The sequence below is a fragment of the Struthio camelus genome, chromosome 6 (genome assembly GCF_040807025.1).
Source record: "Struthio camelus isolate bStrCam1 chromosome 6, bStrCam1.hap1, whole genome shotgun sequence".
NCBI classification, from domain to species: Eukaryota; Metazoa; Chordata; class Aves; order Struthioniformes; family Struthionidae; genus Struthio; species Struthio camelus.
In genome coordinates, this window is record NC_090947.1 from 1,247,999 (window position 1) to 1,274,956 (window position 26,958).

Here is a 26,958-nt window from a genome sequence, read left to right on the forward strand (position 1 = left end):
GATTCAGGGACAGCCCTAGCGAGTGGCATCTCCTGGTCTTCCCTTGCTGCTTTCCCTCCCCACAGGAGGATGATGTGATGAAACAACACTGACCTCATTTCCACGGGGGCCATCGTCTCCTCTGTACCCCTTGGGTCCTGGGGGTCCAGCCTCACCCTAGAAAAATACAAAGAGTTCTCACAATGGGATTTTTCTCTGGTTCTTCTGCTCTGAAGGGTAGGTCCTTTCATTTCATGACACAGTGGGTGGGGGAAACTGCCTCGTGCCTTACATCCATCAGTGAATCACCTGTGCTTCTGCCAGACTTGACAAGAAAGGCTCTATTGATGGAGGTTAATGAAGGTGAGAAAATGCTCCAAGAGCTGTCGCAAGGGCCAACAGGGCAGTAACTGGCTCATTACGAGGGTGTATAACGTGGCTCCCAGTGGAGCGTTCTCCTTAGTGGTAGGGCAAAAGAGACCTGTCATGGCCTCCATGCTCTGGGCAGTATTAATGCTATGCAGTGAGTGCCTTGCTGTGACTACCAGTGCCCAAAGAAGCCACGAGGACTAGGGTCACCCCTGCCTAAATGCACAGGAGGGCTGTTGAGTTGCCCAGTTTCAGATCTGAGCTGAAGTTGAGCTGTGTGAGGATGGCTCTGCTCCAGCTGGCAGTCACAGCAGACTGAAGGGTGCATGTGGTTCTCCCCATGCCCACCTGTCCCTCTAACATCTCCTGCCTGAACTGGATGGCTGAGTCACAGGCTGCAGCTCTCTTCACTTTCTTATTCTCTGTTTTCTCTGAAAAGTCCCTTCAGAGTCAGCCATGGCCAAATCAATGCAGAGAGGGAGCCAAAGCAAGAGGTTTTCCAGGCTGAGCTGTGAAACTGCAGGCATGAGTTGACTGTGACGTGCTTTCAGCTGCGAGCAGTGGCACCGAGGCCGAGAGAGGGACTAGCCTCTGAACAGAGCATCAAAGGCCCTGAGGGACTTCCCTCCCCTCTACACCTTGTCAGCTGAGAGACGGACCAGTGAGGAAAAGAGGGTTGGGAAGGTGGAAATGGCATTTTTCAGCAGCAAAGCACAGCTGGGTCTCACGCTGACATTGCATTGGATGTGATGGAGATGTCTATGGGGCAGAGAATTGCCCTTGGCAAAGCATGTCACACTGAGGGTTGACACCAACCTCCCTCTGCATGGGCCCCTTCCCATGTCTCGGGGCTCAAACACATCTGTTGTTCTGGATTGCAATCAAGTCAGCAGAGGTCCCTGTGCGGCTCTAAGAAATCTAGTTCTCCCTGTCACTGCACAGCCCTAGCAGCATTCACTGGAATGAATGAAAACATCCCATCTGGGCACTGACCCTTCAGTTTGTGAGCTGCAAGGCTGGCCAGAGACATCCAGAGGCAAGAAGTACAAGGAAAGGAGGTGGGAGGAGATTTTTTTTCTTCCTAAGAGCTCCAATAGATTTTCAAGGTAGCTGCTCCACTTCCTGTTCTGTGCAAACAGCTCTTTGCATGGTTTACTTGCCAGGAGATTGGTAATGATGATGGGTAATGATTGCATAACAAGGCTTTCACCTGTGGCTCCGAAGACCTGGTTGTGTGGCCAGCCAGTCACCAAGCAATGGAGATGAGAAAGATGGGCAGAGAGAAGTCACAGCTCCAGGCACAGTCCAGCTTCCAGGAGGAAGCCATAGTGGGAGCAAGTGATGACTTGGCAGCTGGCCCTGCCAGCATCACTAAAGCACAGCTGCTGAAGGCAGTAATTAAGCCAGTGCAAAATATACTTCTTATCCTGTTTCTGCTTGGGAGAATGTGCTTGACCTCTGAAACGTTCCCTGCTATGAGCCATGTCAAGGCACAGACTGCTGTCTCCGTGTAGATGGAAGGAATGTCTTGTTTCCTCTTGAAAATGTATACGCAGAAGAAGCGAAGGAGGATCTATAGGGGCCTGAAAAACTGTGTTTGCTAAACACCAAAGCTGGATAATAGACACTGTGTTGCAGTGGTTATGGAGCAGACCACAGGCCAACCAGGCACCCAAAAACCTGCCTGAGGCCTGGAGACCAGCAGGGCTCCGGATTACAGAATCACAGGACTCAGACTGGGAGTTTCTGGATGTTTCTAGTTCAACTTCCTGCCCAAAGCAGAGCTAATGTCCAAGTTATGCTAGCTTGCTCAGGACCTTGTCCAGGCAGTGCGCAAGCCCCAGTGAGGCAACAGCCAGCTGGAGCTGCCCAGGCTCTGGAGGGATGTGAGGAGGAAATAGCTTTGTGATCTTCACCAGTCATTAAAGATGAAGTTAAACAGGACTTAAAGGTAGCTACTTTAAAACCTGTCTTCATCCTGTGATGTGGGCAGCAGTCAGCTGGTGCTTTGTGGAACCTGCAAGTGTCCTGACGCCACATCCACACCTCCAGCTTGTCTCCTGAGAGGCAGCACTCACTTGCTGGTAACCTGGGTTTCAGCATCACAACAGCGCATGCCCAAGAATTTCCTGCATATTCCACCATAATATCCACATTAAACGTGATAATCTGAAATCATTGCCCACACATAGGCTGGAGTAGACTTAACATCCAGTGCTTCACATGGTGAAAACCAACCATCTCCCAAGAGCGGTATAGCTATGACACATCTAAAAAGCTTCATCTTTGACTCATGAACAGTCTTTTTAGGCTATAATGAACTTTTGACTCTGGAAAAATCCTTGCTGCTCTTGATTTTCACTAAGGCTATCTCAGGGTCAGCCCCCAACTACCTTGCTCTCCCTCTGCCCCTCAGTACTCACTTGTGTGACTGATACATTGCACAAATCACACCATGGGCAGGAATGCCCTCTAGTACTGGTGTGGGGAATCTCTGCCACACAGGAGGGTCTCCTGCTGCTCCAGGCACTAGCAGGTTATTCTGAAATAAGCTCACACAGCCATCATAGGGGACAGTGCTGGTCTCCAGCATTGATTAGGCCAACCTTGGAAAGGGTCTATGAACAGCTAACAGACAAATCCGGTATCCGGTCTTGTGAGCCAAAAGCTGAGCCAAGTACAGCATGTAGTATGTCTATCCTGCTCCATCTGAGAGCTCTGCCTGCCCCTATTAATCTTAGCGATAATTTCAGATTCCCATGAAATAATCTTTCTGCCCTTGGTAGAACTGAATATCCTGGAAGCAGAAATCATTTCTGCTTTGAGAATGATATTTTTCTGCCTGTCCTTCAATGCTGTTCTGAGAGATATCAGCAGCTTGGGCCAGCTGCACTCACCATGGTGCCCATGGGGTATATTGTACATTAAGTGCTCCGATGAGCTCTTTGGGGAGCGGGAGCTGTTTAACATGGTGTTCAGCCTACTCCAGCTTTGCTGCTACTGTCTCTCGCCACCCTGAAGATAAGGAAGCTGAAATACTCTCCGGCTATCATCTCTGTCCCTCTTCACATGACACTGCTATGGGAAAAGCTGGTGCCAAACATCCACATTCACTTCATACACCTTGTTCCAAGCAAATGCACATGGACGGGCACAGAAGATATTAAAATTACAGAGTGCAGTCTGGAGCTCTAGACTGTTCAAAGACATGTGACTCTATTCCCGCATGAGAGTCCAAACAGGGAAAGCTGGGAAGGAGTGATAGAAACACATGACCGTTCACATCAGCCAAAGCTGAATCCAAGACACCCTTGGCTCACGCTGTCTGTAAATGGCCTCACTGTCGCATTCGAGTGCAAATCCCTCACAGTCCTGGAGGAGTCTGTGAAAATGCAGGACTGCAGGATAGGAAATCTGTAGCAGCTCCCTGTCCACTTCCTCTCTGGGCGCAACAAAGACCACAGAAGGGACAAACACTACAGCCAGGAAGAGAAAAGGACCACCAAATCTGCTAGGGAGATCAAGGAAAAAGTGAATTGACCTTTAGCTTGTCTCATAGACAGAAAGAAGGTGAAATGGAGTCATAGGTTAGTGGGAGCCCTTTCTCCTCGCCAAGAGAAACACACTCCAAGAGCCAGAGCTTGCAGATAACATGACTTGAAAAATACTTGCGTTTGCCAAAATCTTCCCCTTGCCCAAGCCCAATTACACATTTATTTTTAATTTGGCCAAGCAAAAGCATTTTTCCTCAGTTTATGGAAAAAAAATGTCTTAGCTTTGCAACTGCTTTTGAAATCTCCCTGGCAACTGAGGCACTAGGGCAGCCCTTTTGTCTGGAGAGGTATTGGAGCTGCTGCTGTAACAGTTTGTTCTCTGGCAGGGGGTTGACTGAAGTCCAGCATCCCTAGGAAGATTGATGTCCCACAGGCTCAGTGACAGGATAGGGACCTGCTGCAGCTGCTCTTTTCCTCCTACTCATCTCCATTGATGAAGGTTGGCCGGAGGCAGGATCTGCCGCATCCTGGTTCCCTTGCACGCTTACACAGCCTGTGCTTCTACTTTTGCATTGAACCTCCACCTGAACTGTCTTCTTCTGCAGATCCCTATTCCTACCTCAAACCTGGAATGAGCCTCTGCCACATAGAGAACAATTCTAGTCCTTTCCCCTCTGCTGTTGTCAACCTGCAGTGCTAGTCCATTACATGCATGCACCCAAAGAACTGCCTCTCGACCAATGCCACTTCCCAAAATGGTAAAGTGCAGGGGAAACTGCAGCGGTGCTGAACAACCTAGACACTGGCAGACGCTCCTTGGTTGCCGCAGAAGCTTAGCTCAGCTAAAGGCAGCAGGTGCTGGACAATCCTCGTTCATGAGGCTAGTGTCCTTTGCTAGCACAAAGCAGGCTCGAGGGCAGCTCAACTGTGGGCAAGCACAACCCCGGCACGAGACTGTCCTCTCCGCATGCTGTGGTGTGGGATAGGTCCTCCATCAGCGTCGCCATGTCGGCGATGATATGAATGGAACAGCGGCCCCTTCATAGCTGTCCTAGACTCCAAATCTCCTCCAGGACTCCTCGACACCTTGTTTGATCATAGGAGGTGCAAAAGCTGTCTCATTTTTGTCCACATGCCCCTTTCCACACTTCATTCCTTAGCTAAGTCCTACTCCAACAGCATGGGAACAGCTATCTCAGTGCTTTCCTGCAGCTTGACCTCTCTGTGGTAAAACTCTGCTGAACATGGGTAGGAGGAGGGTTGTCATCCTTGGACAGGCTCTGTGGGACATCAGAGCAGGCTCGCTTGGGTGGAAAGACACTATCAGTTATTGTGACCAGTGCTATGTCTATTGAGGATTAACCCAGCCGCACCTCAGGCCTTGGAGGCTGGGAGCTTGTACACCATGGGAAGAACATGGGATAGACAGTTTGCAGATGTCAGGGCTGTCAGGGACACTTCTAGGGCCCTGTCTTGCTATCCTCACTCACACAAGCTGTCTCATTGACTCCCATGACTGAGACAAGCCGTGTTTGGCCCCAGGCCTGAACATTTTGTGCATTGCTGCAGCTCACACTTGCCAGTTTCCAAAGCTATCTGTCAGTCATGTTGGCATCTGTTTCTACGAGGACTGGAAGATGACGTGGAGGTTTCTCTGTCCCCACTCCACCAGCCAACCCTCCATAGTCTAGCCATGTTTATGTTCTAGGTTCTCCTAGAAATCCCTGCCCCTCTGCACTGGCTCCGCTGCCCAGTCTGGAAGGTGCTGAGAACCTGCTCCAAGATGCTGTAGCATGAGTTAGCCCTCGGCCCCAGTCTCTCTGCTGCCCCAGCCATTTCCAGCTGGGATCCAGAAGGTTTATTCACGCTCTTACCGGCTCTCCAGGTGGTCCGAGGGGTCCTTCCCGCCCTTGGTCACCCGATGGTCCAGGTTCTCCCTAAAACACACACAGAAGACATGAGAAACTCAAAGAGAGCTGTAAAGTGCAAAGGTTCTTGCATGTAGTGGGGAGCACCAGTGGGGAGCAGAGTGATGCAGCACCAATAGTGCATGCTGGAAAGAAATACAGTCATCCAAACAAGCAGGCTCTCAAGGCAGATTCAGGTCACAGAAGTTGGTTAGGAAACTATCAGAGGTGTGGGGAGAGAGGAGTTCACCTTGGCTAGTGTAGCCACCTCAGAGCTAAGAAGATAATTCTAAGATGAAGCCCTCCTGCAGGATGGGATTGCCTGCCTCTGGGCCTTCAGCTTATTTTCCATCAGAAAAGCAAATGAATGGAGAGAACCAGCCCACTTCGAGAATGGCTTCTGCGTGGTGGTATGTGCCTTTGCTATGCCACTGGTGCATATAGCCATGGTGACCCTGCTCCCTCTCCCCTTTTGCAAGGGACTCTGCAAATAGACTTGGCCTTTGCCCCCAAACCCCCCAAAATGGCTCTTCCTGGCTTCACTCTCCAATGGCTGTTGCTTTTCTAGAGCAGCCCTTTCATCCTGAGCAGTCTCCTAGGAAAGGAGCTTCTCTCTCCAGCATATGGTCACGCAGAGACTCCCAGCTAGCATCCTTCTTCCTCTATTCCCCCTTTCTCCAGTTGAGCCTCTCCTGCTCCACAGGGCTCCTGCTCCTGACTTGGGTGCTCAGCCAGTGGCTATCTGGCAGGGGGAGGAGAGCAGTGGAAGAGTAGCTGCTAAATCCCTGTGACGCTAACAGGATTCCCAAGAAAATGCAAGTGGGGGACAGCTCACACAGGAAGAGGTTGGTGAGATGTGCTCAGCATTGTCCTCTCTCACTGCTGACACTCTCCCTTTTCATTTGCTAATGCCCAGCATGCTGAGCTGGACAGGCAGGGGCCTTACAACCAAGCAATTCCCACCCACTGAGATCAGCCAGCAACGTACGCTGCAAGACAAGCATCTTTGCAAGAAACACTGCTCCTTCTGCAGCCCCTGCCATGCACATTCAGATAGCCCCCAGCCCACAGAGAAGAATTGTTCAGAAATCTCCCGTGGTAGACTTGACTTAAAATCTTGAGGAAAGCAGTCGAAGCTTGGAGACCTAAAGCTGTTGTTTGCAAGTGAGAAGCTTCTACTTGCCTATGCCAAACAGTAAATATAAAACATAACTTCCAAAGGGCCCTGAACACTGGTGGAGACGTTTCTGGCAAGGTTAGCAAGCCTCGTGCTTGGACTGAAACTTGGAACAAAGCAGCCCATCATCTGCTTAACAGTTTAACTCCAAGGCACTGGCATGTCTTCATCTCTCGCGCACATCTGCCTCGCACACCACATACAGCAGAGCTGCCGTTCCCGGAGCAGTAAACAGGAAATGGGAGTTTGCCAGCAGCCCCTTTCCAGAGCTCCTTGTAGGGGGGGGCTGCAGGCTGCCCCCTCCCCAGGATGGCCCCACATCCGGCTTGGTGAGGCAAATAGCTCTCTCGCCCTGCCTGCCCCCAGAGCTGTCCCACCGAGCGGGTGCATGGTAGTGGCAGGTCCTGGCTGTCCTTGTGATGATGGAGAGGGGAAGAGCAGCGCAAGGTCCCATGTCCCAGCCCCAGGGGAGGTGGCAGTCTTCCTATCACCTTGTGCTGGGGGGACAGAGAGTGGGATCAGGAGGAAATCCCAGGCCTGGCCTCATGCAGCCCCATCCTTGCATGGTCCGTGGCCCTGCCTTCCCATCCCTAGCCAGGCCCACCTGCAAAACTGGGGGCCAAAGACTTTGCTCTGCAGTGGGGTGAGCCATACTTCAACAACAGCCATAGGATGGCTGTTGTCAAGGACAAAGCATCCCCTGCCCTCGTATTTTACCTTCTCTTGCTCTCCCTCTGTCTCCCAGGGTGTTAAATCTGCACACTCCTTGTCCTTGTGAGTCTGGCTGCTGGCCTGCGCGCTGGGCACAGAGAGCAGCAAGGGAGGGCCGGGATGCTGCCGGCAATCTGCCAGGATCCTGCTTGCAGATGCCCTCCTCCTTTCCACCAGCCCAACCCTGTCCAGCAACTGCCCCTCGTCCCTTTTCCTGGCATGTGGTGTGTGTGGCACCTCCCGCCATTTGCAACATGTTTGTCCAGCCTGGCGGTGGCTTCTGCCCGTTCCTCCCACGCGTATGCGCCCGCTTGGTGACTCACCCGTGGCAGGCATGCAAAATACTTTCCTAGTGACTCCTGCTCGGCCAGCGTAGCTCTAGCCTCAGTAAAGGGGAAGGAAGGGATATTTGTCCCTTTTGTCCTCCTCCACACACATTTTCCTGCACACCGCCCTGTGGCTAACAGCATCCGTGCCCTCCTTAGTGAGTCACGGGTACCCAGGCCCCCATACTCTGCATAGATCCACACCCAATCTTGAGCCCAAGGAGGGTGCTAAGAGCATGGCTCTTCACTTTCCACCAAGGTACCTTGCAGCTGGTTTTGCAGCCTCCGGGCAGGGGTCGACTGCTCTCTCTGTTCTTGGATTTCTGGGCACGCTGTTCCCTGAGTTTTGGCTCTTTGCTAGTTAGCCACAAGCGCAGGGGGCAATTGCAAAGGGGCAATAGCGGGTCTCATCCAGACTGGCAGTAAAAGATGCACTGAAGCACTGAGCTTGCCTCCTGCATCAGAACTGCAGCCATGTCTTTCCAGCGTCTAATGACCACAGCAGGGTGGGTTTTGTGTGGTTCCCTTTCTCCTAGGCCTACCTCTGCAGACAGCTCACGGCTGTCCTCCCTGGGCGAAGACAGACCGTTCCTCACCCTGGTGCCAAAAATGCAGGTGCCTAGAGCATCCCGACGCAGGAGCCGAGGGGCAGGCTGGCTGCCTCAGGCATAGCTCACGCTCTCCAGGCCAGCACACCACTGCCTGATGGTCCCAATGCTGGGGATGTGCTAGACTTGCTGACTCTGCTCCATCCAAGCCTTGCTGTCCCCATACCCAGTGCTTGCCAGGGATGCTCAGAAAGTACAGGTGGGTGTCTGTCAAGAGAAGGAGCTGTGAAGCTGGCCTGCAAGGTGATGGAATTAGTCAGTGGGCACCCATTTCTAGCCCTTCACTGCCAAACATGCTCCTATTTGCAGACAGATGCCAGAGGCCACCCTGCAGGTGTAGTTACCGGCTCTCCTCTTGGCCCGCGGTCGCCAGGTGAGCCTGGGGGCCCTCTTTCTCCATTGCCGCCCTATAAGGAGATGATGGAAATGTGAGTTCAGGAGCTGCTCCCCACCAGGGCTGTGCCTCCCTGCCCAATCCTGGCACCTCTGCACGGGCACCAGATAGCCATGCTGGGGGTAAAACCCTCCCTTGAAGCTCCCATCTCAGTGAGCTCAGCCCCAGCGCTGTTTACCCAGCTGTCCTTTTCAGTGCGGTATCAGCCCACCAGCACAGGTACAAGCTCTGCCAGTAGGGGCGGCTCCTGCCCCTGCCCCTGCCCCTGCCCCTGCCCCTGCCCCTGCCCCTGCCCCTGCCCCTGCTCTGCCTGCAAGGTGCCCAGCAGCAGGACTCTTTTACTCACCCGTTCTCCAGTCGGCCCATCTGCACCTGGAGAGCCCTGCAGAGAAATGACAGAGGTGGTCAGGCTCTAGGGACTGCCACCAGGCAAACACAGGGGACAACCCTTGGCACGTGTCGAGGACTCACCTCATCTCCTGTCTCCCCTGCTGGTCCAGGTTCTCCCCTATTGCCAGGTGCGCCCTGCGTAAGGAAAGCACAGAGGTGCAAACAAGACAGAGGAACAGGTTTTGGAGCAAAGCCCTGCGTGCTAAAAAAGCACAGCACAACTTAGCCTTTGGTAGCCTCTGTTTTGAAGCTGTGGCTGGAGCAGGCACCTCTCCCCTTGCCTGCAAAGCAGGGCTTGTTGTTCCTTACATGAGCTCCTGCATTTTGAAAGCCACAGGGAATGCTGGCAGCACCTCCTGGGACTGGAGCATCCTGGGGAAGCAGGTGTATCCTGCCTTGGGTCAGGCTGGCTGTGGAGCTTCTCCATACCAGCTTCACAGACCGTCAGTATGGGGTATCAGAGAGCTCAAAGAGAGCTGCCGTAGCAATGACCTGGTTGCTGGTTGTGGCTCTGTTGGGGCCACGCAAAGCAGAGGACGAACACACACATGGGCATTTCACCAACCTTCTCTCCAGGGCTTCCAGGGATCCCCTGTCGGCCAGGTTTTCCATCTTCTCCAGGTTCCCCCTTGACAAGCATACAAGGTGCCGTCAAGACTTTGTTCAGTACTGAGAGATGGATCCCATGCTATAGATACTGTCAGGAGCTAAAGCTTGCCCCAAAATACCCTTTACTTTGCAGCCCAGCCTGCAGTCTCTCCCTCGTCACCCTGCCTGGCCAGCATTTCCCTGAGCAGCTCCCCGACCCCAGCAGATCCCTCCACCAGCCCACTGGCCCAACACAAGCTGCCCTTTTACAGGAGCCACTCAAAATTTTGGAGCTGCTTGTGCACAGCCTGCAGGTGCATTCTAACCTCAGGCACACAGAGAGCAAAGGACGGAATAGCTTGGAGTCACCAGCAGGCTGGGTACAGCCCTAGTCACGATGGCCGAACCTCATCATTGGCGACAAGCAGCATCCTCCAGCACGATCTCACCCCCAACCAGCATGACGATGCCAGGCCAGAAATGGATTGACCACTGCCTCTCTTGTCTGTGCCCCTAAACCCAGGGTATCGGTCTCCCGCCCACAATGCTGTAGGGTTTTCCCTGTCTGCAGTCGGGGTGAAGGCCATCTCCCTGTGCAGGCAAGTGTTTCCCGGTACCCCTCCACCTGCCTTCTGTTGGGGCAGAGCAAAGGAAGCCCAGTGGGCCGATCATGCTGGGAGGAGGGAGGTTGGAGGCATGTGTTGTGGGTGCATCGTGGCTTACCTTTTGTCCCTTGGGTCCGTAAGAACCAGGATCTCCCTTGGGTCCAGGCGGGCCTTGAACTCCCTGTTGAAAAGCAAGCCAGTGTTACTACTTGCAGGAAATTAGGCATGGACCAAGGGTTCTTGCAGCCTGGCACAGACCCTGAATGGGAAGGAAGCGAGGGATGTGTACTCAGGGGAGCGACATGGGGATGGCACAGCACTCTTTATGCTGTTTTTGTGGAGCTGTGCAAGTCACACTGTGGTGACTCGATTGCATTATGAAATGTTGCAAAATGCAATGTGCTTCTGCAATTCCAAAGAAAACAGCAGGAAAGGTGGTTGTTTGGCCCTGCAGCTGGACTGCAGCGATGCTGATACGCCTGAGGATGTGCTGTCCTGGGAGCAGAAGGGATTAAATAAACTCTTCTGAGGAAACCACGAAGGTACAAGTGTCTCCCCACGCATAGAAATGAGCAGGCAAAACTGAAGGAATGTAATTTCAGCATAGTGGTGTCCAGAGCCCTCCAAAGGCTCCCACTGGTTCTCTGACTAGTATAGGATGACCCATCTCCAAGGCTCAAGGAAAGACTCACACGTTATCTGTGCTACCCTACTTCTGGTTAAAAATTTCCTGCTCTTTACCAACAGTGCACAATTTAACATAAAAAGGGTAACTGAATAGAAAATTGTATGATCCTAATTTGGATTTTGGGGGAATAAATGCCTTGTTTCAGGTTAATATTTTTTCAAGGAGGTATCTAAATTTAGGAACTCTAACCTGCCAGAGATAAGGTCTGTGCTTGTAATTTTATATGCACATGAGCATCTTTATTCGTAAGTCACAGATCCCCGAGTCTCATGCCAGAAGGAAGCACGAGGGCTTCTCTTCTTTGCCCTCTGCATAGCACAGACCATAAGCAAAATATCTCTGTGCGTTTCAGGGCTACCTTGCAGAGAGGCAGAAGGTATTTTTATTCACATGAGGACAGAGAAAACATCCACTGAAAGTGAGTGGGTGTAAAACCACCAGATTTAACATAGCCAGAATTGTACCTCCTGCGTCTTGTAGTGATTCACCTACTGGGATTTTCCTTCCCTTCCTTGACTCCAAACACTCAGCCAGCACATGGTTTCCTGAGCAGCACAGGGCAAAATGGGGGAAACTTCATAGCAAGGACAGGGAAGCCTGCTCTGGTGAGTCCTCAGAGATGCTGTTCTTGGCATGAGTATCGCATGTGTATAGGCATATTTCCAAGCGTGGCAATTAGCTGTTCCCTGGCCACAGCTCCCTTCCTGTGGTGCTCCCCACTTTTGAGTGCCATGGGAATAGGCCCATCTAGCCTTTCTAGTGGGCTGTGCTCATTCAGTTGAATGAAAGGTGAACCCAAGGAGTACGTACATCAAATCCCGGGGAGCCTTTGCAGCCAGGTAATCCAGGGTATCCAGCTTCGCCCTGTTAGAAAGATAAAGTGAGCATCTCCATGAGCAGTGCTTGTGGGAAGCCCCTGTTGGCAGGTCCCAGTGCCCCGAGAGGGGTGATCCCAGCCCTGTCTCTGGCTGGTAGACGGATGGCCCCACAGGGAGGGAGCCCGCCTGCATCATGTGAGGCAAGGGCTTCAGTTCCAGGACACCACAGTAGTTTTGGAGGGGTGTCCAGGCAAAATCCAGGGTCTTCAGTTAAGCAAGGTGCCCCAGAGCAGAGGCTTACCTTCATGCCATCGATGCCATCTATTCCACGCTTGCCCTTCTCACCCTGAAATGGAGACAAGACACCGTGAAGAAGTGATTTTCAAAGTCCCTTTCCCTCCAAGCACCAATGAGAAGAATAAATGGTACAAAAGCAGAAGCTGACCTTGGCTCCCTTGGCTCCCCTCGAGCCCTGTGAAGGGAAGGGAAGAGAGAGGTTAAGCCCCTATGCAGAGCAGATTCATCCCTCCGCCGCACTCCTATCCCCATGCGAGCTCAGTCGGAGGGCACAGGATTTCACAAAGTCCCTGAATGCCGCTGGTCTCTCCCCTTCTGCCAGGCCATGCCTGTTGCACGGGGGTTGCCTGCACCTCACAGTGCATGGACGGACACCCTGGGGCTGCATCGGCTGCCCCTGTCAGACCCCCCTTCTCCCCCAGCGCAAGTGATGCCAGGAGGAGGACCAGGGTGCAGTGGCTGGGCTGGGCAGGAAGAACATGTGTGCACACACGTGCAGGCGTGTACCTGACCTGTATGCCATCCAGCTGCACAGGGCAGGCCAGCCCCATGGCTGCTCCAGGTGTGGTAGGGCAGGCTGGGCTAAGCGGGCGAGAGGGCATGGACAGCCCCCCAGCACATCCTTGCCACCCTCACCTTTTCTCCTCGACTTCCTTTGTCACCCTAGAGATGAAAAAGAGAGAAAAAGGGAAGAATGAAAACAATTGCACCATGGAGCCTGGGGCTCGTCTAGAAACCATGCCCGTGGCCCTAAAGCCGCAAGTACCTTCATTCCTTGGTAGCCAACAGGTCCCATGTCCCCTGGCCTGCCCTGGAGGACAGAAATACAGTGTTACAAAGGCAGATACCAGCACCAGCTGGGCACAAGCCCCCACTACCATAGAAGCAGGTTCCTCCAGTCTCTTCGTCTGGGACTGACCCCTGGTTTTTAACATGCACATGCTGCCAACTTTTGAAACATGGTTCTGCAGTGCCTCTCAATAAGACCACCCTGTTGGGTTGGGCTTCTTATCCCCCATGTAACACCCATGTCTCCATGGTGGCGGCTCTTAATTTAGCTGAAAACACAGTGGAGAACTAGGTCAAGTTTATTATTCCAGCCAGAGGCGCACAAGACGTCTCAGTGCAAACTGCTGCTGGGTTGGACTCTAGCCATGACCCCCCACTTACTCCCACTTCCAGCCCATAAGTGGCTGGGAGCACAGGTGCCACCCTCTGCGGGTGACAGAAGGGCCTTCATCTCCCTTGGAATGAGGGAAACTATGAGCTTGGGACACATCATCTCAGATTGAAGTGAAGGGCAGAAAACCCTTGGGAAGAAAAAATATGCGTGTATGTCCTGGGGTTTCCAAATTGGGAACACACGCTGACTAACTGCACTTACGTGTACAGGAGAAATGCACCTCCCAAAACAAATGTACCTAGTAAAAAAGGGCGGAGGAAAGAAAAATTTTCCTCATACTATTAGCTTATTATTTACCAAAGGCTTCCCTGTAACACTGCCGTGCTTGTAGTGTCAGAGGACACAGAAGGGAGCCCAGAATACATTCTCATGCTGGCATACATGAGTCAGAGAAGCGCCCTCCAGAAAGAGTGGCTATTTTGGGTAAAGAACAAGGAAACCTTTTAGCAATGGAGTTGCAGGCTGTCCTGCTGGATCCAGCCTGGACTGCCCTGGCCAGCCCATGCCACTGCCCACCAGAGAGAAGAGTGGGTTGGGAGCCTCCAGCCAGTGGGGCAGCTGCAGGCCAGCTGCAATCCCGCCAAGCGCCTCGTGGAAATGGAGTGACGTAGGGGCAAAGGCTGGCCTCCCGTGGGGTGCAGTGAGGGATACAGGAGGTGCAAAGCTGAGAGGGGCAGGTGGTGGGGAGGTGGTGGGGTGCGGTGTCAACGGCCAGCTTGACCATGCAGGGTGGCATGGTCCCACTACAGCTCCCATCTGGGTGCTCATCCTGCCCCATTGCACTGTTGCTCGGATGTTGAGGATGCATTGGTGAGCTCTAGCCAAAAGGCAGGGCAGTCAGAAAACGACCTTTCCTGCAGCATCTGAACAGAGCCACCAAGGCCAGTCCTTTACTTACTGGCTCTCCAGCATCTCCTTTCTGGCCGGGAAGACCTGGCTTGCCTCTTTCTCCCTGAAACACAGGACAGAAATAAAGTTAGCTCATCACCCCTGGGCATAAAATGATGATCCATTAGGAAGAAGCAGGGAGAGATGGTCCTAGCATCAGTGCTCCATGCGTATGGGAAGGAGAGGGTGGGCAGGCTTCTCCCCCAGTCACCTGGACGCAGGCCACAAGGAAGTGCAGACTGGATTCATATCCACATCACTGTGCAGTGGGGTGCAGTGAAAGGGCACTGAGGTCCCACATCCCACCATGGGCTCATTGGAAAGCTGCCAGGTGGCCAGCTGTGAAGGAGAGCCATCCTCTTCCCCATGCTCAGTGAGGCTGAGAGCAGAGGAGGGCATGGGGTCCTCTCTGGTTTTGGGTCATCCTCTGATGAACCTTCCCCTACTGCCCCAGTTCCCCAGCAGAACAGCCATGGCTATTCCCTCACCTCATTGCCTGGGTCACCGGCAGGTCCGGGGGGCCCTCTGGGAGGCTGCAAGAGGGCAGAAGAGAAGCATGGCTTAGATCAGGGGCAGAGGCACAGCCTCTGACGGGGGGGGCACAAGGAGAGGAAAGGGAGGGCCTCGAAAGCCCAACTTACCTGGCACTCGAAGGAGCAGCACTGTCCGGAGAGAAGGAGTAAACAGCATTAGAAGTGCTGGGAAGCACCAGCACCAGGAACAGGCTGCACTCCACTCTGGGGAGGAGCCTGGCAAGGGGGCCCAGCAGGGGCTGCCTGCAGGGCAGGGCAATACCATGGAGCCCCTGCACAGCCCCCGGGACAGCTTGCACAAGGGCTGGGGAGGTGCTGCCTCTCCATGCCAGGGCAGAGGATGGGCTCAGGCACCAAGAATGGTGCCTGGCATGGGGGAGCGGGGTTCCCGCTGTGCCTGGGGGACACTCACCACTTGCTCCACATTATCTTTCTGCAAGACAAAAGCAGAGAGAGGTGGTTTGTGAGGGACAGGCAAGCCCAGGAAAGGGGAAGACCAAAGAGGGGATGGGTGCAGGAGACGCTTACAATCATATTGATGATAGTGTTTATGGTTTCCTCCACGTCAAGCTCCCGAGTTGGCATCAGGCTGGTGGCAGTAAAGTTGCGACGGTAGGTATGATCTGTGGCAATGATGTTGAGCCGCTGGTCCTGGGGTGGAGAGTGGGCAGAGTGAGACCTGTGGGCACCCATGTGGGACCTTCCTGGAGGATGCGTCAGGGCTGGGTGTCCATAGGACATCCTGGAGAGCTGCACCCTCCCTCCGCCCCTTGGCACATCCCCAGGCTGCAGCCTTCCTTGGGTGCCAGGGCCACACTAGCCAGCTGTGCTGTGTGACCCTTCATCACTGAACACAGCTGCTGTGCTTGGGGCATTCTGCCTCTCCTTTGCCCCGAGTGCTACTGGTCTAGTGGTCTTGTGGGAGCACCCTGGACATCCACCACCTGAGCACTGCAGGGAGCAGCCTGCTTGCATGGTCCATACCAGATGGTTGGGAGAAATGGCAACAGAGAACACTTTGATTCCCAGGTGTTTGGCTTCATTGGCAGCATCATCCAGGCCTCCACAGGGCTCCTTGTACCCTTCCAAGGGGTGTCCATCAGTCACCACGATCAGGTATTTATTCTCCTTGTGATGGGAGCCACTGTAAGAGTTTAGCACACTTAGCTGGAGAAAGGTAGCTTGGGCACCTCTAGACGCTCACCCAGAGCAGCACACCAACATACCGTCATCCCAACCAAGCCAAAGTGCTAGCAACCTGCCACCCTGGCATCTCTTCAGTGTCTACATGACTTCCTCCTCCCATTTGGGGACAGTTCTGCCTGATGCACAGGGTAGTTCCTCCTTGAGAGCTCCTAACCTCCATCCATCACAGTGTTGCTGCCAGAATTATCCCATCCATCTCCCCTGGCATGCCTAGCCATGGGCACCACGGCGGCCTGCTGCCTTACCCAATGAGCAGCTCCTCAATGCCTCGCTTTATGGCACAGTCAGTGTATGTGCCCTTCCCGATGTAGTTCACCGCTGACACCCGGTTCTTCAACTCATTCCTGCCGCTGGGCATCGAGGTGAGGCTCTTAATGAGCACAACCTCATCGCTGTAATGCAGCGCCCCTGCGTTCCACACCAAGTTTCGGTCGCAACGGTAGTACCTGCATGAACAAACAAGGATATAAGCTTTCATTCAGCACATCTGCACAGCCCCTGACCTTGCTCCTGCCCTGCCACACACCTCTGACTCTGCTTCACTTGTGCCAGCTCACAATGCAAAATGCAAATCCTCTGCCAAATATAACACAATCCTGCAAGGGCTCACTGCTTTCCTGTAAGGCATAGTCTTGTGCTTCAGCAAACATAGGACAGGACAACCTGAGAGGGCTAGCTGTGGGAGCTGATTATCTTGTCCAGAGTAGGGGTAGGGGTGAAGGACTACAGCCGGTGGCCACCCACAAGGGTCAGACAATTTGGCAGAGAGGCTCCCCAAAGAGATACCAAACTGCAGTGGCTGGAACTGAGCAGGAGACATTCAGTCAGATAATAAGATACATATGTGCAAGGCAGGTAACCACTGAAACAGCATATCCAGGCCTGTAATGAATTTTCCATTCCTGGAGGCATTAAAATCGAGGTGGGATGTCTCCCTCTGAAAGATGCTCAGACTCAGAGAGGGACGAACATGTGCACTGAAGCCCTCCCCTACGTGCTGATCTGGGTTTGCTTCATAGCGCCAAGGGAGCCTGTGCCTGTGAATACCTGGGTATGGGTGTGCAGGAGAGGCACTGTGACTTCCATGTGCCTCGGCCTGGAGTCATATCCAGTGCCTGGAAAAGGGTCTTTCCAGGATGTTGGGAGGCTGGGGCTAGTCCCAAATGGGGCCCACGGTGTCTGGATGCAGCCCCTCGCTCCTCCAAACTCATCTTCTCTCTACATGGTTTTCCCTAAACCTTGTGACTATCACCCACTGCTCTCCCCTCTGCTCCGCTGACTGCTTGGCACCACCAGGTGCCTTGCCGGCACCTCGCACCATCTGCACCACACAGATGCTCCAGATGCCTGGCAGCACTGTGTGCATCTTGGTGGATGGCAGGGTGAACTCTGGAGGAGATGAAGAGCAGCAGGATGGGCATGGAGGCAGTTGGGACAGGCTCAGGAAGTCAGTCCATCTGTCTGCATGTTGCAGGGGCTCTGGATGAGGCCCAGTGCCTTGCTTAAGAGCGAGCCAAGCTGCGATGATGGAGGTCTGGCAGATTATTTCCAAGCACGAGGCTCCTCGTCACTGGCGGCTTGTACCATAGCTCTTATGCCTATGCAAAGGGCAGGCAAAATGCCGATTGCCTCTCACCCATCCTAAGGAGGGGGCTTTTTCCCGCTCCAGCTCTCACAGCACCAGGACTTCCTCCCAGCTGCACGTTTGAGCACCAGCACACACACTTCCTGCTGCCTGGAGAGGCTTGCAAAAAAGCATCCACTGAAGGGAGCTGCCAGGCTGCTGGGTGAGGTCTCAGCACAAATCTCTCTGCCTCAGAGATGCTACCAGGCATCCAGAAACGTTCTAACAGGGGGCCACGTGGGACTTTCTGCCTGGTCATCCAGATTTGGGAATCCCCAGGCCATATGGCTCAGAAAGCAGGATACATTCAGCTCCATCTCATCTCGAGGACCATCTCTGATATATTCTGTTGCCAGGAAAGGTCCACTAGCAGGCCCAAAGCACCCACCACAGGGCTCTGCATGCCCTAGGAAGTCATGCTTTGCCCCCTGCCTGGGCACAGTGGGCTCACCAGAGCCTACCAGAGCCCACATGCCTCCAGGGCTCGTGGTGCTCCTGCACGTCCCCTGGATCACAGGTGAGCTGTGGCCTTTGTCCGCAGCCTGTCTCAGCATCATATCTCTCGGGCATCTGGGTGCTTGCGTGCCCCTGGATACCAGCAGGCACCCTCACTCTGGGAGGAAGGCAGGTCTGGGATGGTGGCTGCAAGGGTGCTGGCAAAGAGCAGCCTGGTGGGTGAGCAGGGGTCAGATAAAGGGCTGAGCAGTGGGATAGGTAAGGGGCACCCCACAGAGGCCCCTATGGCTGCACTCAACCCCGTAGGGTGTCCTGAGGAACAAGGGAGTTCACTCTGTGGGGTGCCTTTTTGTGCTGGATTTAGCATCAGATGCGTCTGACTGACACACAAACTCCCAGGTTGTCCTTGCCCCGAGGACTGCTGAATAACAGGGACACCCGCCGGCCCCATCCAGCAGCATGGGGCATTCATCTCTCCTGGACTCGAGTCCTCCAGGACTCCCTTTGCAAGGGAGATGAGTACTTCTGCAGGAAGGTCTTGTCTCGGCTGGGGGCGGGGGGGAGGGGGGGGGAGGACACGACATGCAAAATCAGCTAGGCAAACCAGCCCTAGAGGCCTCTGCTTCTCTCCAGGGACCTTAATGTGTCCTGGGGACAGCAACAGAAATGCCTCCAGTGCAAACACTGACACATGGGGGAAGATGATTCCTATCCCGATTTTCTCCATGGCAGAGCCAGGTCGCCCCATGCCTGCCCTGAGGCCTGTGCCCCTGTCCGGTTACCTTGCACAGCCCCACAATTGTTCACCCCCCATCTCCTCCCTGCCCGATGGGAGGGCAGCATCGCTTTATCCCTACAACACACCCGCCTGGAAAGCAGCGCCAGCCACAGGCAGTGGGCTCAGGGAGCCATTTCTGCTGCTGCAAGGGAACCCCTTGGGCGGGCGCAGACGGCGCTGCTGAAGGCATACTGCCGCCTTCAGTGCAGCTGGAGCAGAAATAGGGCGGGCGCAGGGAGGAGATGCTCCCACGCATCCCCTCTGCCGCTCTGCTCGCCTCCCATCCCCGCCGTGCATGAGCACGCGCAGCCCGCTCAGAATCCCGCTGAGCCCAAGGCCCTTCCCCATGCTCGTCTCTCACAGCCGTAGCAAAATCAGGGTCTAAACCCAGCCACGTATATCTGACACAGAAAAGAAAGGGCTGAGCCTATGTGGGCTGACCCACTAGCGTGCAGAATGGTTGTGGCCTCAGCAGGCTGGGGACCCTGCTAGGTTGATGAGCAGCGGAGCATCATTTCTGGGTTGCTATAGACCCCGGCGAGTGCTTTGTTCCGCCTCCCCCTTGCAAAGCATGCACAGGGAGCCCTAGATCAACCCAGGCTAAACAGCAAAAGAGTTACCTGTCTGTTAACTTATCAATGAACCGATTGGTGAAATCTTTCACTTGCGTGACTAGGTCCCCAAAGGGCTTCACCCTTAAGGCCACGCTCTCTGAGGTATCCAGGACGAAAAACAGGTCCACGGGGCAGTCTGGGAACAAGCACAGAGACAGAGGAGTTGCAGGGCATCCCTCCTGCCCCCATTGTCTGGTGCACACTCTGGCCCAAGCTGCGGGGGCTTTCCATGCTGCCAGCATGCACTCGCCAAAGCACATCTGCAGTCGAGTTCCCTTCTTACCACGCTCAGAGGCTTTGCGCTAAGTTGACTGCTTTCAGATAATAAGCCCATGTGAGGACAAGCAAACATACACAGCTCTAGCTGAGCTCGCTCTCCCATAGCATTTCTGTCTTGTCATTAAAGATAAGCTGGATTGCATCTGAGCATATACTCAGAAAAAGTTTGTTGCATTTAACAGTTTCCTCTATTTTTTTTTTCCTTTACATTCAAGGGTGTCTTTGCTAGACCAATATTAGTTATTATTTAAAATAATGTGCAGCTGCAGCAACAACTTAAAACAAACAATACATAATAGCAATTGACACAATGAGAAATGAATGATTTTCTAAAATATCTTAGCACAAATATCATTGCAAAGGAGAGGAAAAATACAAATAGAACTTAGCAGTCAGGGTCAAAATCAAACTCTTTCAGAAAGCTAATCTGATACCAGCTGTCTGTCATCTTCCCCTCCTGTGTCCCAGTCCCGGTAATGATACACCTTATATGGCAGACGCAAGGAGAACCAGAAAAAAAAACATTAAAGATAGATGGATACATCTTGCAGACGCTTTTTAAACATGCATTGCCCTACACTGGAAATACAACTCTTCTCCAAAACTTCCTGACAAAGCTGCAACAGCATAAAGCAGCTGAGGCGTCAGCTCAGCCATGCAGGGAGTGAAATGGCAGGTGGGCTTATCTGCTAATCTCAGGGTGGGTGCGAGAGGTAAAACACCCTGGCAGGTGGCCAGGCTTACCTTGAGCATTTGCGACTTGGGTGGTGATTTCTGTGCGCTGAGCCCACAAGCCTCCCGTCAGGAAACAGGCTTGAAGTAGCAAAGTGAATAAAAAGTTTTGCAGCCTCATTTTGCTTGCTTCAGATTACCATTTAGTTGGATTCAAGAAAAAGAAGGCAAGAAGAAGCTGTTAGCCAAGAGAGGCCACAATCCAGAGGATGGAATTGCTGAAGATATTTTTATTGCTTTCTCCTTGGTTTCTGTGGAAGGAAGAGCAGGCAGGAGGGTTAGGGTGAGGAGGAGATTTTTTCAGTCTGAGGACGGAGGGAGGGATCAGGGCTGTCAGCTGTTAGTCAGAAACGAATGAGGCATTTTTTGTTATCCTTTTTCCGGATGTCACTGTACCTGCAGCAGCACCCCTGGGTTCTGCATCTGCACCCCAGTGGCTGAAGCCCTGGAGACAGAGATCTCCTTATGGAGAAAGTGGGAGCACCGCAAGCTTAGCGAAGCCTAATGAAGGAAACCCCTGCATGTTGCTCATCAGAAATGCCTTTTGGGGCCAGCCTGGCCTGCATGTGGCCAGTGATGCAAGATGGAGCTGGGAGAGAGTTTAGGGCACCTGGTGAAGGGTGTAAATTCCCCGCTCTTTCTGCTCAGGGCTACTGGCCGGCTGCCAGCAGCAGAGCGGGCTTCTGGTCTGGGAGAGCCAGGGTCAGTGGGAGGAGAGGCAGCTGCTGGCTTAGAAGATGGCCCATCTTTGCCCTGTTGACCCAGGGCCCCCTGCTTCAGGGCAGACCCGGAGCCCACGGCCACCTAGGTGGGAGCACTTTGGACATACCAGGCTTGTTTCTGGAGAAGCACCTTCCTCCCAGGCTTTGAGGGTTTTTACTCTGTCAAGGACCTGAGTGACAAGCCAAGAAAAACTCAGTGAGGACTCCCACAGATTGGGAAAGAACCCTCTGAGCCCTAACCCACTCCCTGTAACCTGAACAGGGAATGGGAGCTGGAGCAGGGACAGGTGTGGAGAGCTGACAAAACCAGGAGGCTGAAGTTGAAACCTGAAGCCTGTAGGTAGGCTTGGAGATAGGAACCCTCCCATGCTGCTTTCTCCTGTGTGGCAGTGTTGGCCACACAGAAGAGCCTGAGGGCACACAGCAATGGGGAGGTGACTCCACAGCCCTTGCAGAAAGGATGAGGCCTTGCAGACCACCTGCTGTCCAAGGCCAGCACTGGAAACCTCTGATTTGCAAAGGTGATGATGCCTGCCCCTCTCGTGCGACAGGCCTGGCTCTCCCCAGAAGCAGGATGATCTTGGACCAGGATGCCCCAGTGGCTGTCTCTGAGCAGAAGGGACCCTGAAGACCCTGTATAAAACCCAACTCATAACAGCAGGGCGATGCTCCGTGCCAGGAAGGAGATGTTGAGTGTGCAGAGTTGAGAGACAAGTCTCATGTTGCTTACCTCTGACTCGTCTCCTGGCCATTTAGTTGTTAGCATAAAGACACCAATCACGGAAGCAGGTATTGTCAAACCACTCAATTACAATGGGAGCATTGATTGCCAGCAGGCGAGAGAGATGAAACCCCTGACCGTGCTACAGCCATGGCTGTAGCCTGCTTCCACACGGCACTTGCAGCCCTCCACAGTACAGAAGGAAACCAAAGGCTGTTAATAATAGCAAATTCACAGTTTGTCCCGGCCTAGCACATACCTTTCCTTTGAAAACTGAAGTGAAAGCCAGACAGAGGGGTTTATTTTGGGCCAGGCAGAACATCTCGTGCACATGCAGAGGACCAGGACCGTTCTGAAGAGCAAAAGAGGTAACGGCATGAACCCCGGCAGTACAAATGCTTTAGGTATATTACTCACAAAAAGGCAAGAAGAGATCTGTCAGGAAGAGTTAAGGAATATAGGAACATTGCGGAAGGACGAACTACCGTCTAGTTCATATTCCTTGTTGGTGACTCCTGGGAGGCCGGTTCTCCACAGCCACTCAGTCTGTCCCTGGTGCTGACGGGGCAGCCCCAAGGCAAGCCCCACCACCCCATCCATTGCAAGGTAACCCCACAGTAACCCCAGGCATGGATGCCAGAAGCTGCCTTCTGCTCTGGCTGCGGTGAGAGCTGAGGGAGGCTCCTTGCTGCTTTGTGGGAACATTCAGGGCACCTAGCTGCTACCAACGTCACCCTAAATGAGCAGTGATCCTTGAAGGCAAGCCTAATGCTCAGGACTAGGTCTGCAGAGCACATACTTGCAGGAAGCAACTGTAAAACTCATTTTCTGTCAGTATTCTCCCACTTCACTTTTCAGTCAATGCATTATGGTTTAAATAGCATTTTCATGGCTACCTGGCTAAGGGAAAGCAGCCACTCTTCCATTGCTTCTCAGCTTTGGCTGTATTTATGCTCCTGCTTATGTATTTGCGTGATGCTTTTCCACCCCAGGTTTCTGCACAGCCTTTCGAAGAAGAGTTTCCACACTCACTGGAAACAACCTTCCAGTTTGTCTTCCAGATTATTCAAAGTAGTCCTTTTCCTGGTGCTTGCTTCTAGTCACAGCGTAGCCACTCATTAACTGTCCTGGGGAAAAATTTGAGTGCCACGGTCACAAAGCAGGGTCAGAAACCCAAGAAAGAATGGGGAAAATGGTAAACTGTTAAGCCCTTTCCTTTCAAATAGAGTGAGGGCTAACGACCCTGTGCCATGCTGCAAGGTCTCTCCAGCAACACTCTGGAACCACGGTGAGGGAGCGACGTCTTCTGTTAGAGACCTAAGCTGGGAATGGCATGGCCTCTGGGTCTGCCAGGACATCCTTACCTACAACAGTTCAGCTTATCTTGCCTTTGGGCCAGGTTGCGCTGCGCTGGGGCTGCTCGTCTGTGCATGTTGCCCATGAGCCGCCACTGGGATGGCTCTAGGGGTTCTTAATGAGGGAGCTCCAAGGTAGAGTGGTATGTATTTTCTCTCTGCACTCTGTTATTGCTGGCTGTAAATGTCCTCACAGGCATTAACTCCAGCACAAAGTAAGTGGGTTCTTCAAATATCTCATTTAAGGGAAGACTTTGAAATGTAGGTCTGGTCTTTAGTCTAACTTTCCAATGGGTGCCACAACCCGACCTTATATAATTCACAGTTGTGACTATTTCTTCTCTTATGGGCATGACCTGAGTCCTCCCACACTGTCACACTGGCAGGGAACCATCACCCTTCTCCATAGCGCAGAATAATTTATTTTCTCTCTGCAGCATTGTAACTACAACTCTTTAAATGTGGAGGTCCACTTTAGGATTGCATCATTCCCCTGGAAGTCATCTTTATCTAGTCTTAAATTCTCCTCCTGGAGCATCACCCAACTCTCTTTTCTTTCCTTCTCCTCTTCCAAATCCCACCGTTCCTAACCACCAGCACCCCACCACAAAAAAATGTAGCAGCTTGTTGAGTTTGCATGCACAAAAACAACGACAGCATCCTTGTATAAGTGATTCAGAGAAAAAACATTGTTGGATGTGGGAAGAAGTTTCAAGCTGGTTAGCATTAACAAAAAAAAAAAAAGTTGTAGCTCCACTGATTTGAAATTACATCAGCAGAGGAGCCTGTCCACAGACGATTGAGGCAGATCCATCAGATAATGACTCTGAATAAACAGAAAATCAGTGGAAGAAAACACAGACTATACTAAAATGAAACCTAATAACCAGGCAGCACAACAGACACTTCCGCATGCCAAATCCCTTCTGGAAAACACGAATAGAGCAATTTAAATGCATCTGTAGAAACTGATGTTAAAGCAAAGGAAAGAGTAGAAACTGATGGTCCCAAGGAGGGGCAGGACCATTGCCAGGGAGTCCTTGTGGCTCCATCCCTGCAGCTTCTCCATGCTGCAGCTCCAAGGCTGGGAGGGAACAACATGCCTTTCGGGTCCAGCCTCCCGAATCAGGCACTGCGGCAGCATTTCACTCAATTCTCTCTGATTTCATGGGGAAAGGACCAGAGGGAGAATCCTCCTGGTAGGAATAGATATCCCACAGACCCTCTCCTTCCTTGGGGAAGGGGAGATCTGCAAGTACAGCCTTTGGAGAGCCTTGGGCTCCTGTTTGCTTGGGATGAGAGGTAGGAAGCCCAACAAAGCTCCATTTCAGAGGATGGGTAACACAAAAGCGAGCTCCCATAGCATGAGACAAAACTATAGCAAGAAGACCACTCCCCCAGCCCCAAAAGAGACAGGTTTTTTGTTGTTTCAAATAAAGGATTTTTTTCCCCCCAGCCTCAAAGCTTTAACATCAGTGCAAACCTGATCAGTCTATAAAGCCAACCAGGCTCACAGAGATGGGGGAGCTTTGCAGGGCTATGCTGGCCGCATCAGGAGATGAGGACACTGATGGGTAAATTTTCAAGGCATCTTACTTCTCAAATCCACTGAAGATGGTCTCCCAGACAGCCAATGGGTCTGGAGACAAATTCCTGCCATGTGACAGCTCAGGGGAACCTGATTTTACGGGAGAAGTATGAGAGTGGGGCACAACCACTGCATGGCATGGAGCTCCCTGCCCCTGCCCTTTCCCTTTTCCAGGGGCTGTACCTGAGGTACAGGACTCCTCTCCTTGTGCTACAGCTCTCTAACACACCTTTTTGGGGATGGGGGTGGGGGGAAGCTCACCTGGGATTTTAAGAACCAGCCAGGGGCACTTTGGGGAGGGAACCTGCACTTATCAGGTCAGCAGAGGCAGCCTGGCATTCTGCAAATCAGTGAAATTTCCTCCTTACTCCTTCTCTTCCTCTCTCCTTTCCTCCTGAGGAATTACTCAGAGCAGAAGAATAGCTCAGCCCCGCTGCTATTACGGTACAGATTTGCCTTCCTCCCCCCACTTTTGCAGTAAAGGGCTGAGGGGGAAAAGCGCATCCATCTTAAAAACTGCCTGGTTGCTCGGCAGAGGCTCGTGAGCTGGAAGGGAGTCAGCAGCACCAGTAAAGACTTAGCGATAACGGTATGGCTTGTGCAAGGCGTCTCCCGGCCGTATATGGCTCTGCACAGCTGCAGCCCATCAGGCCCAGCTGCACCCCCTCCCCTGTGCCCCGCGGCGCGGGCCGACAGCGCCATCGGCATGCTGCTGCGAGGAGCCAAGCAGCGCTGCAAGCCTGCAAAGGGTGCGGGGAGCCGGGCAAGGCCGGGTCCCCCCCCGGCGGCACGCGGTGCCTGGGCTGCCAGAGGAAACCCTGAGAGAGTGATGCGCTGCCTGCTGCCGTTGCTGTTAACCCTGGAGGTCTGGAGGGCTGTTACTGGGCAGGACATCCCGGCTCTGTTTTCCGTCATATCGAACAGGACTGTAATCCTGGATTCACATACAGCTTCAGGAGAATTTGTTTGCCTTTTCCAGGTCTGCAGTGCTAAGTCAGGGCTAACAGCCAATAGCATCCCCAAGGCATTGAACGGCTGTTTCCTTGGAAAACAGGCTAATTTTGCAGAAATTCAGCTGATAGCTGGCCAGCCCTTTGCTAGGAATTTGGAGGCTGACCCAGAAGGATGTTGCAATCGTTCGGCCTAACGCTATGCTGTTGTGTCCTGAAATCTAAGGACACGTGCCTGCGAAGAACATCCCCTTTCCCTCTTCTTTCTTCTCTGGAAGATGCCAGGGCAGCTGAACCCTCACGCTTGGCCAAACTCGCTACACCTGGTACCCCAGCCCTTTGCCCTGCTTCCTCCACACCATCCCTCATGGTTGTCCTCTGTGCCAGGTAGAGCCAGCATACACCAAACCTTGCTGTGGTTGCAAGGACAGTCCCGCCCTTGGGTGTCTTCATGATGAACCCCACACTGGGGTTCCCCTCTCCACGTACCTCCTTGGAGCCAGCCTCCTTCCAAAATGTGGTACAGGAGGGCAAAGGGAAGCCCTCTGCAACGCCGGTTTGCCCCAATGGGCAAATGCTCTCTAGCTGGAGTGGAAGTCACCCGTCTGGGCTTTGGGCTGCCAGTCACAGTCCCACAGAGCCATTTCACACAGTGGGAGCAGAGCTAGTAAGTAACATACTTTTAGTCCAATTCCTGGCTGAACTGGGGAGAAAAAAAAAATTGAAAGCAATTGGGTCAGAATTTTTTTGCCTTGTTTAGCAACTCAGAAAAGAATCAGTTTGCTCCATTTTTCTGATATTAACTCTTTCATACAACTTTTTCTTCCCCTTAATCAAGTCAATTTTGAAATAGAAAATGTTCTTTCCAAAAGCAATAATGAAATGAAAAGAAATGAATTCCCCAGGGAAAAGCCAGAATCAAACTCACTGGTATATTCATAGCCAAATGGTTCATTTAGAAAGTGGGGAATGGCCAAA

At 52.8% G+C, this 26,958-nt stretch overlaps 1 protein-coding gene across 1 annotated transcript in view; it reads right to left on the reverse strand.

Annotated features, from left to right (window-relative positions):
• COL6A1 (collagen type VI alpha 1 chain) overlaps positions 1 to 20,911 on the reverse strand; it is a 33,434-nt gene extending 12,523 nt beyond the window's left edge. Inside the window, exons 1-21 of the mRNA XM_009680564.2 lie at positions 20,657 to 20,911; positions 19,640 to 19,769; positions 16,407 to 16,607; positions 15,940 to 16,099; positions 15,484 to 15,606; positions 15,368 to 15,388; positions 15,064 to 15,084; positions 14,911 to 14,955; positions 14,433 to 14,486; positions 13,118 to 13,162; positions 12,988 to 13,014; positions 12,500 to 12,526; positions 12,356 to 12,400; positions 12,047 to 12,100; positions 10,667 to 10,729; positions 9,921 to 9,983; positions 9,437 to 9,490; positions 9,312 to 9,347; positions 8,916 to 8,978; positions 5,717 to 5,779; positions 94 to 156 (exon numbers count right to left, since the gene is read on the reverse strand). Coding sequence (XP_009678859.2) covers positions 94 to 156; positions 5,717 to 5,779; positions 8,916 to 8,978; positions 9,312 to 9,347; positions 9,437 to 9,490; positions 9,921 to 9,983; positions 10,667 to 10,729; positions 12,047 to 12,100; positions 12,356 to 12,400; positions 12,500 to 12,526; positions 12,988 to 13,014; positions 13,118 to 13,162; positions 14,433 to 14,486; positions 14,911 to 14,955; positions 15,064 to 15,084; positions 15,368 to 15,388; positions 15,484 to 15,606; positions 15,940 to 16,099; positions 16,407 to 16,607; positions 19,640 to 19,769; positions 20,657 to 20,765 — 1,467 coding nt within the window. The 5' untranslated portion in view covers positions 20,766 to 20,911. The remainder of the gene's footprint in view (positions 1 to 93; positions 157 to 5,716; positions 5,780 to 8,915; positions 8,979 to 9,311; positions 9,348 to 9,436; positions 9,491 to 9,920; positions 9,984 to 10,666; positions 10,730 to 12,046; positions 12,101 to 12,355; positions 12,401 to 12,499; positions 12,527 to 12,987; positions 13,015 to 13,117; positions 13,163 to 14,432; positions 14,487 to 14,910; positions 14,956 to 15,063; positions 15,085 to 15,367; positions 15,389 to 15,483; positions 15,607 to 15,939; positions 16,100 to 16,406; positions 16,608 to 19,639; positions 19,770 to 20,656) is intronic.
• Between the last annotated feature and the right edge of the window lie 6,047 nt (positions 20,912 to 26,958).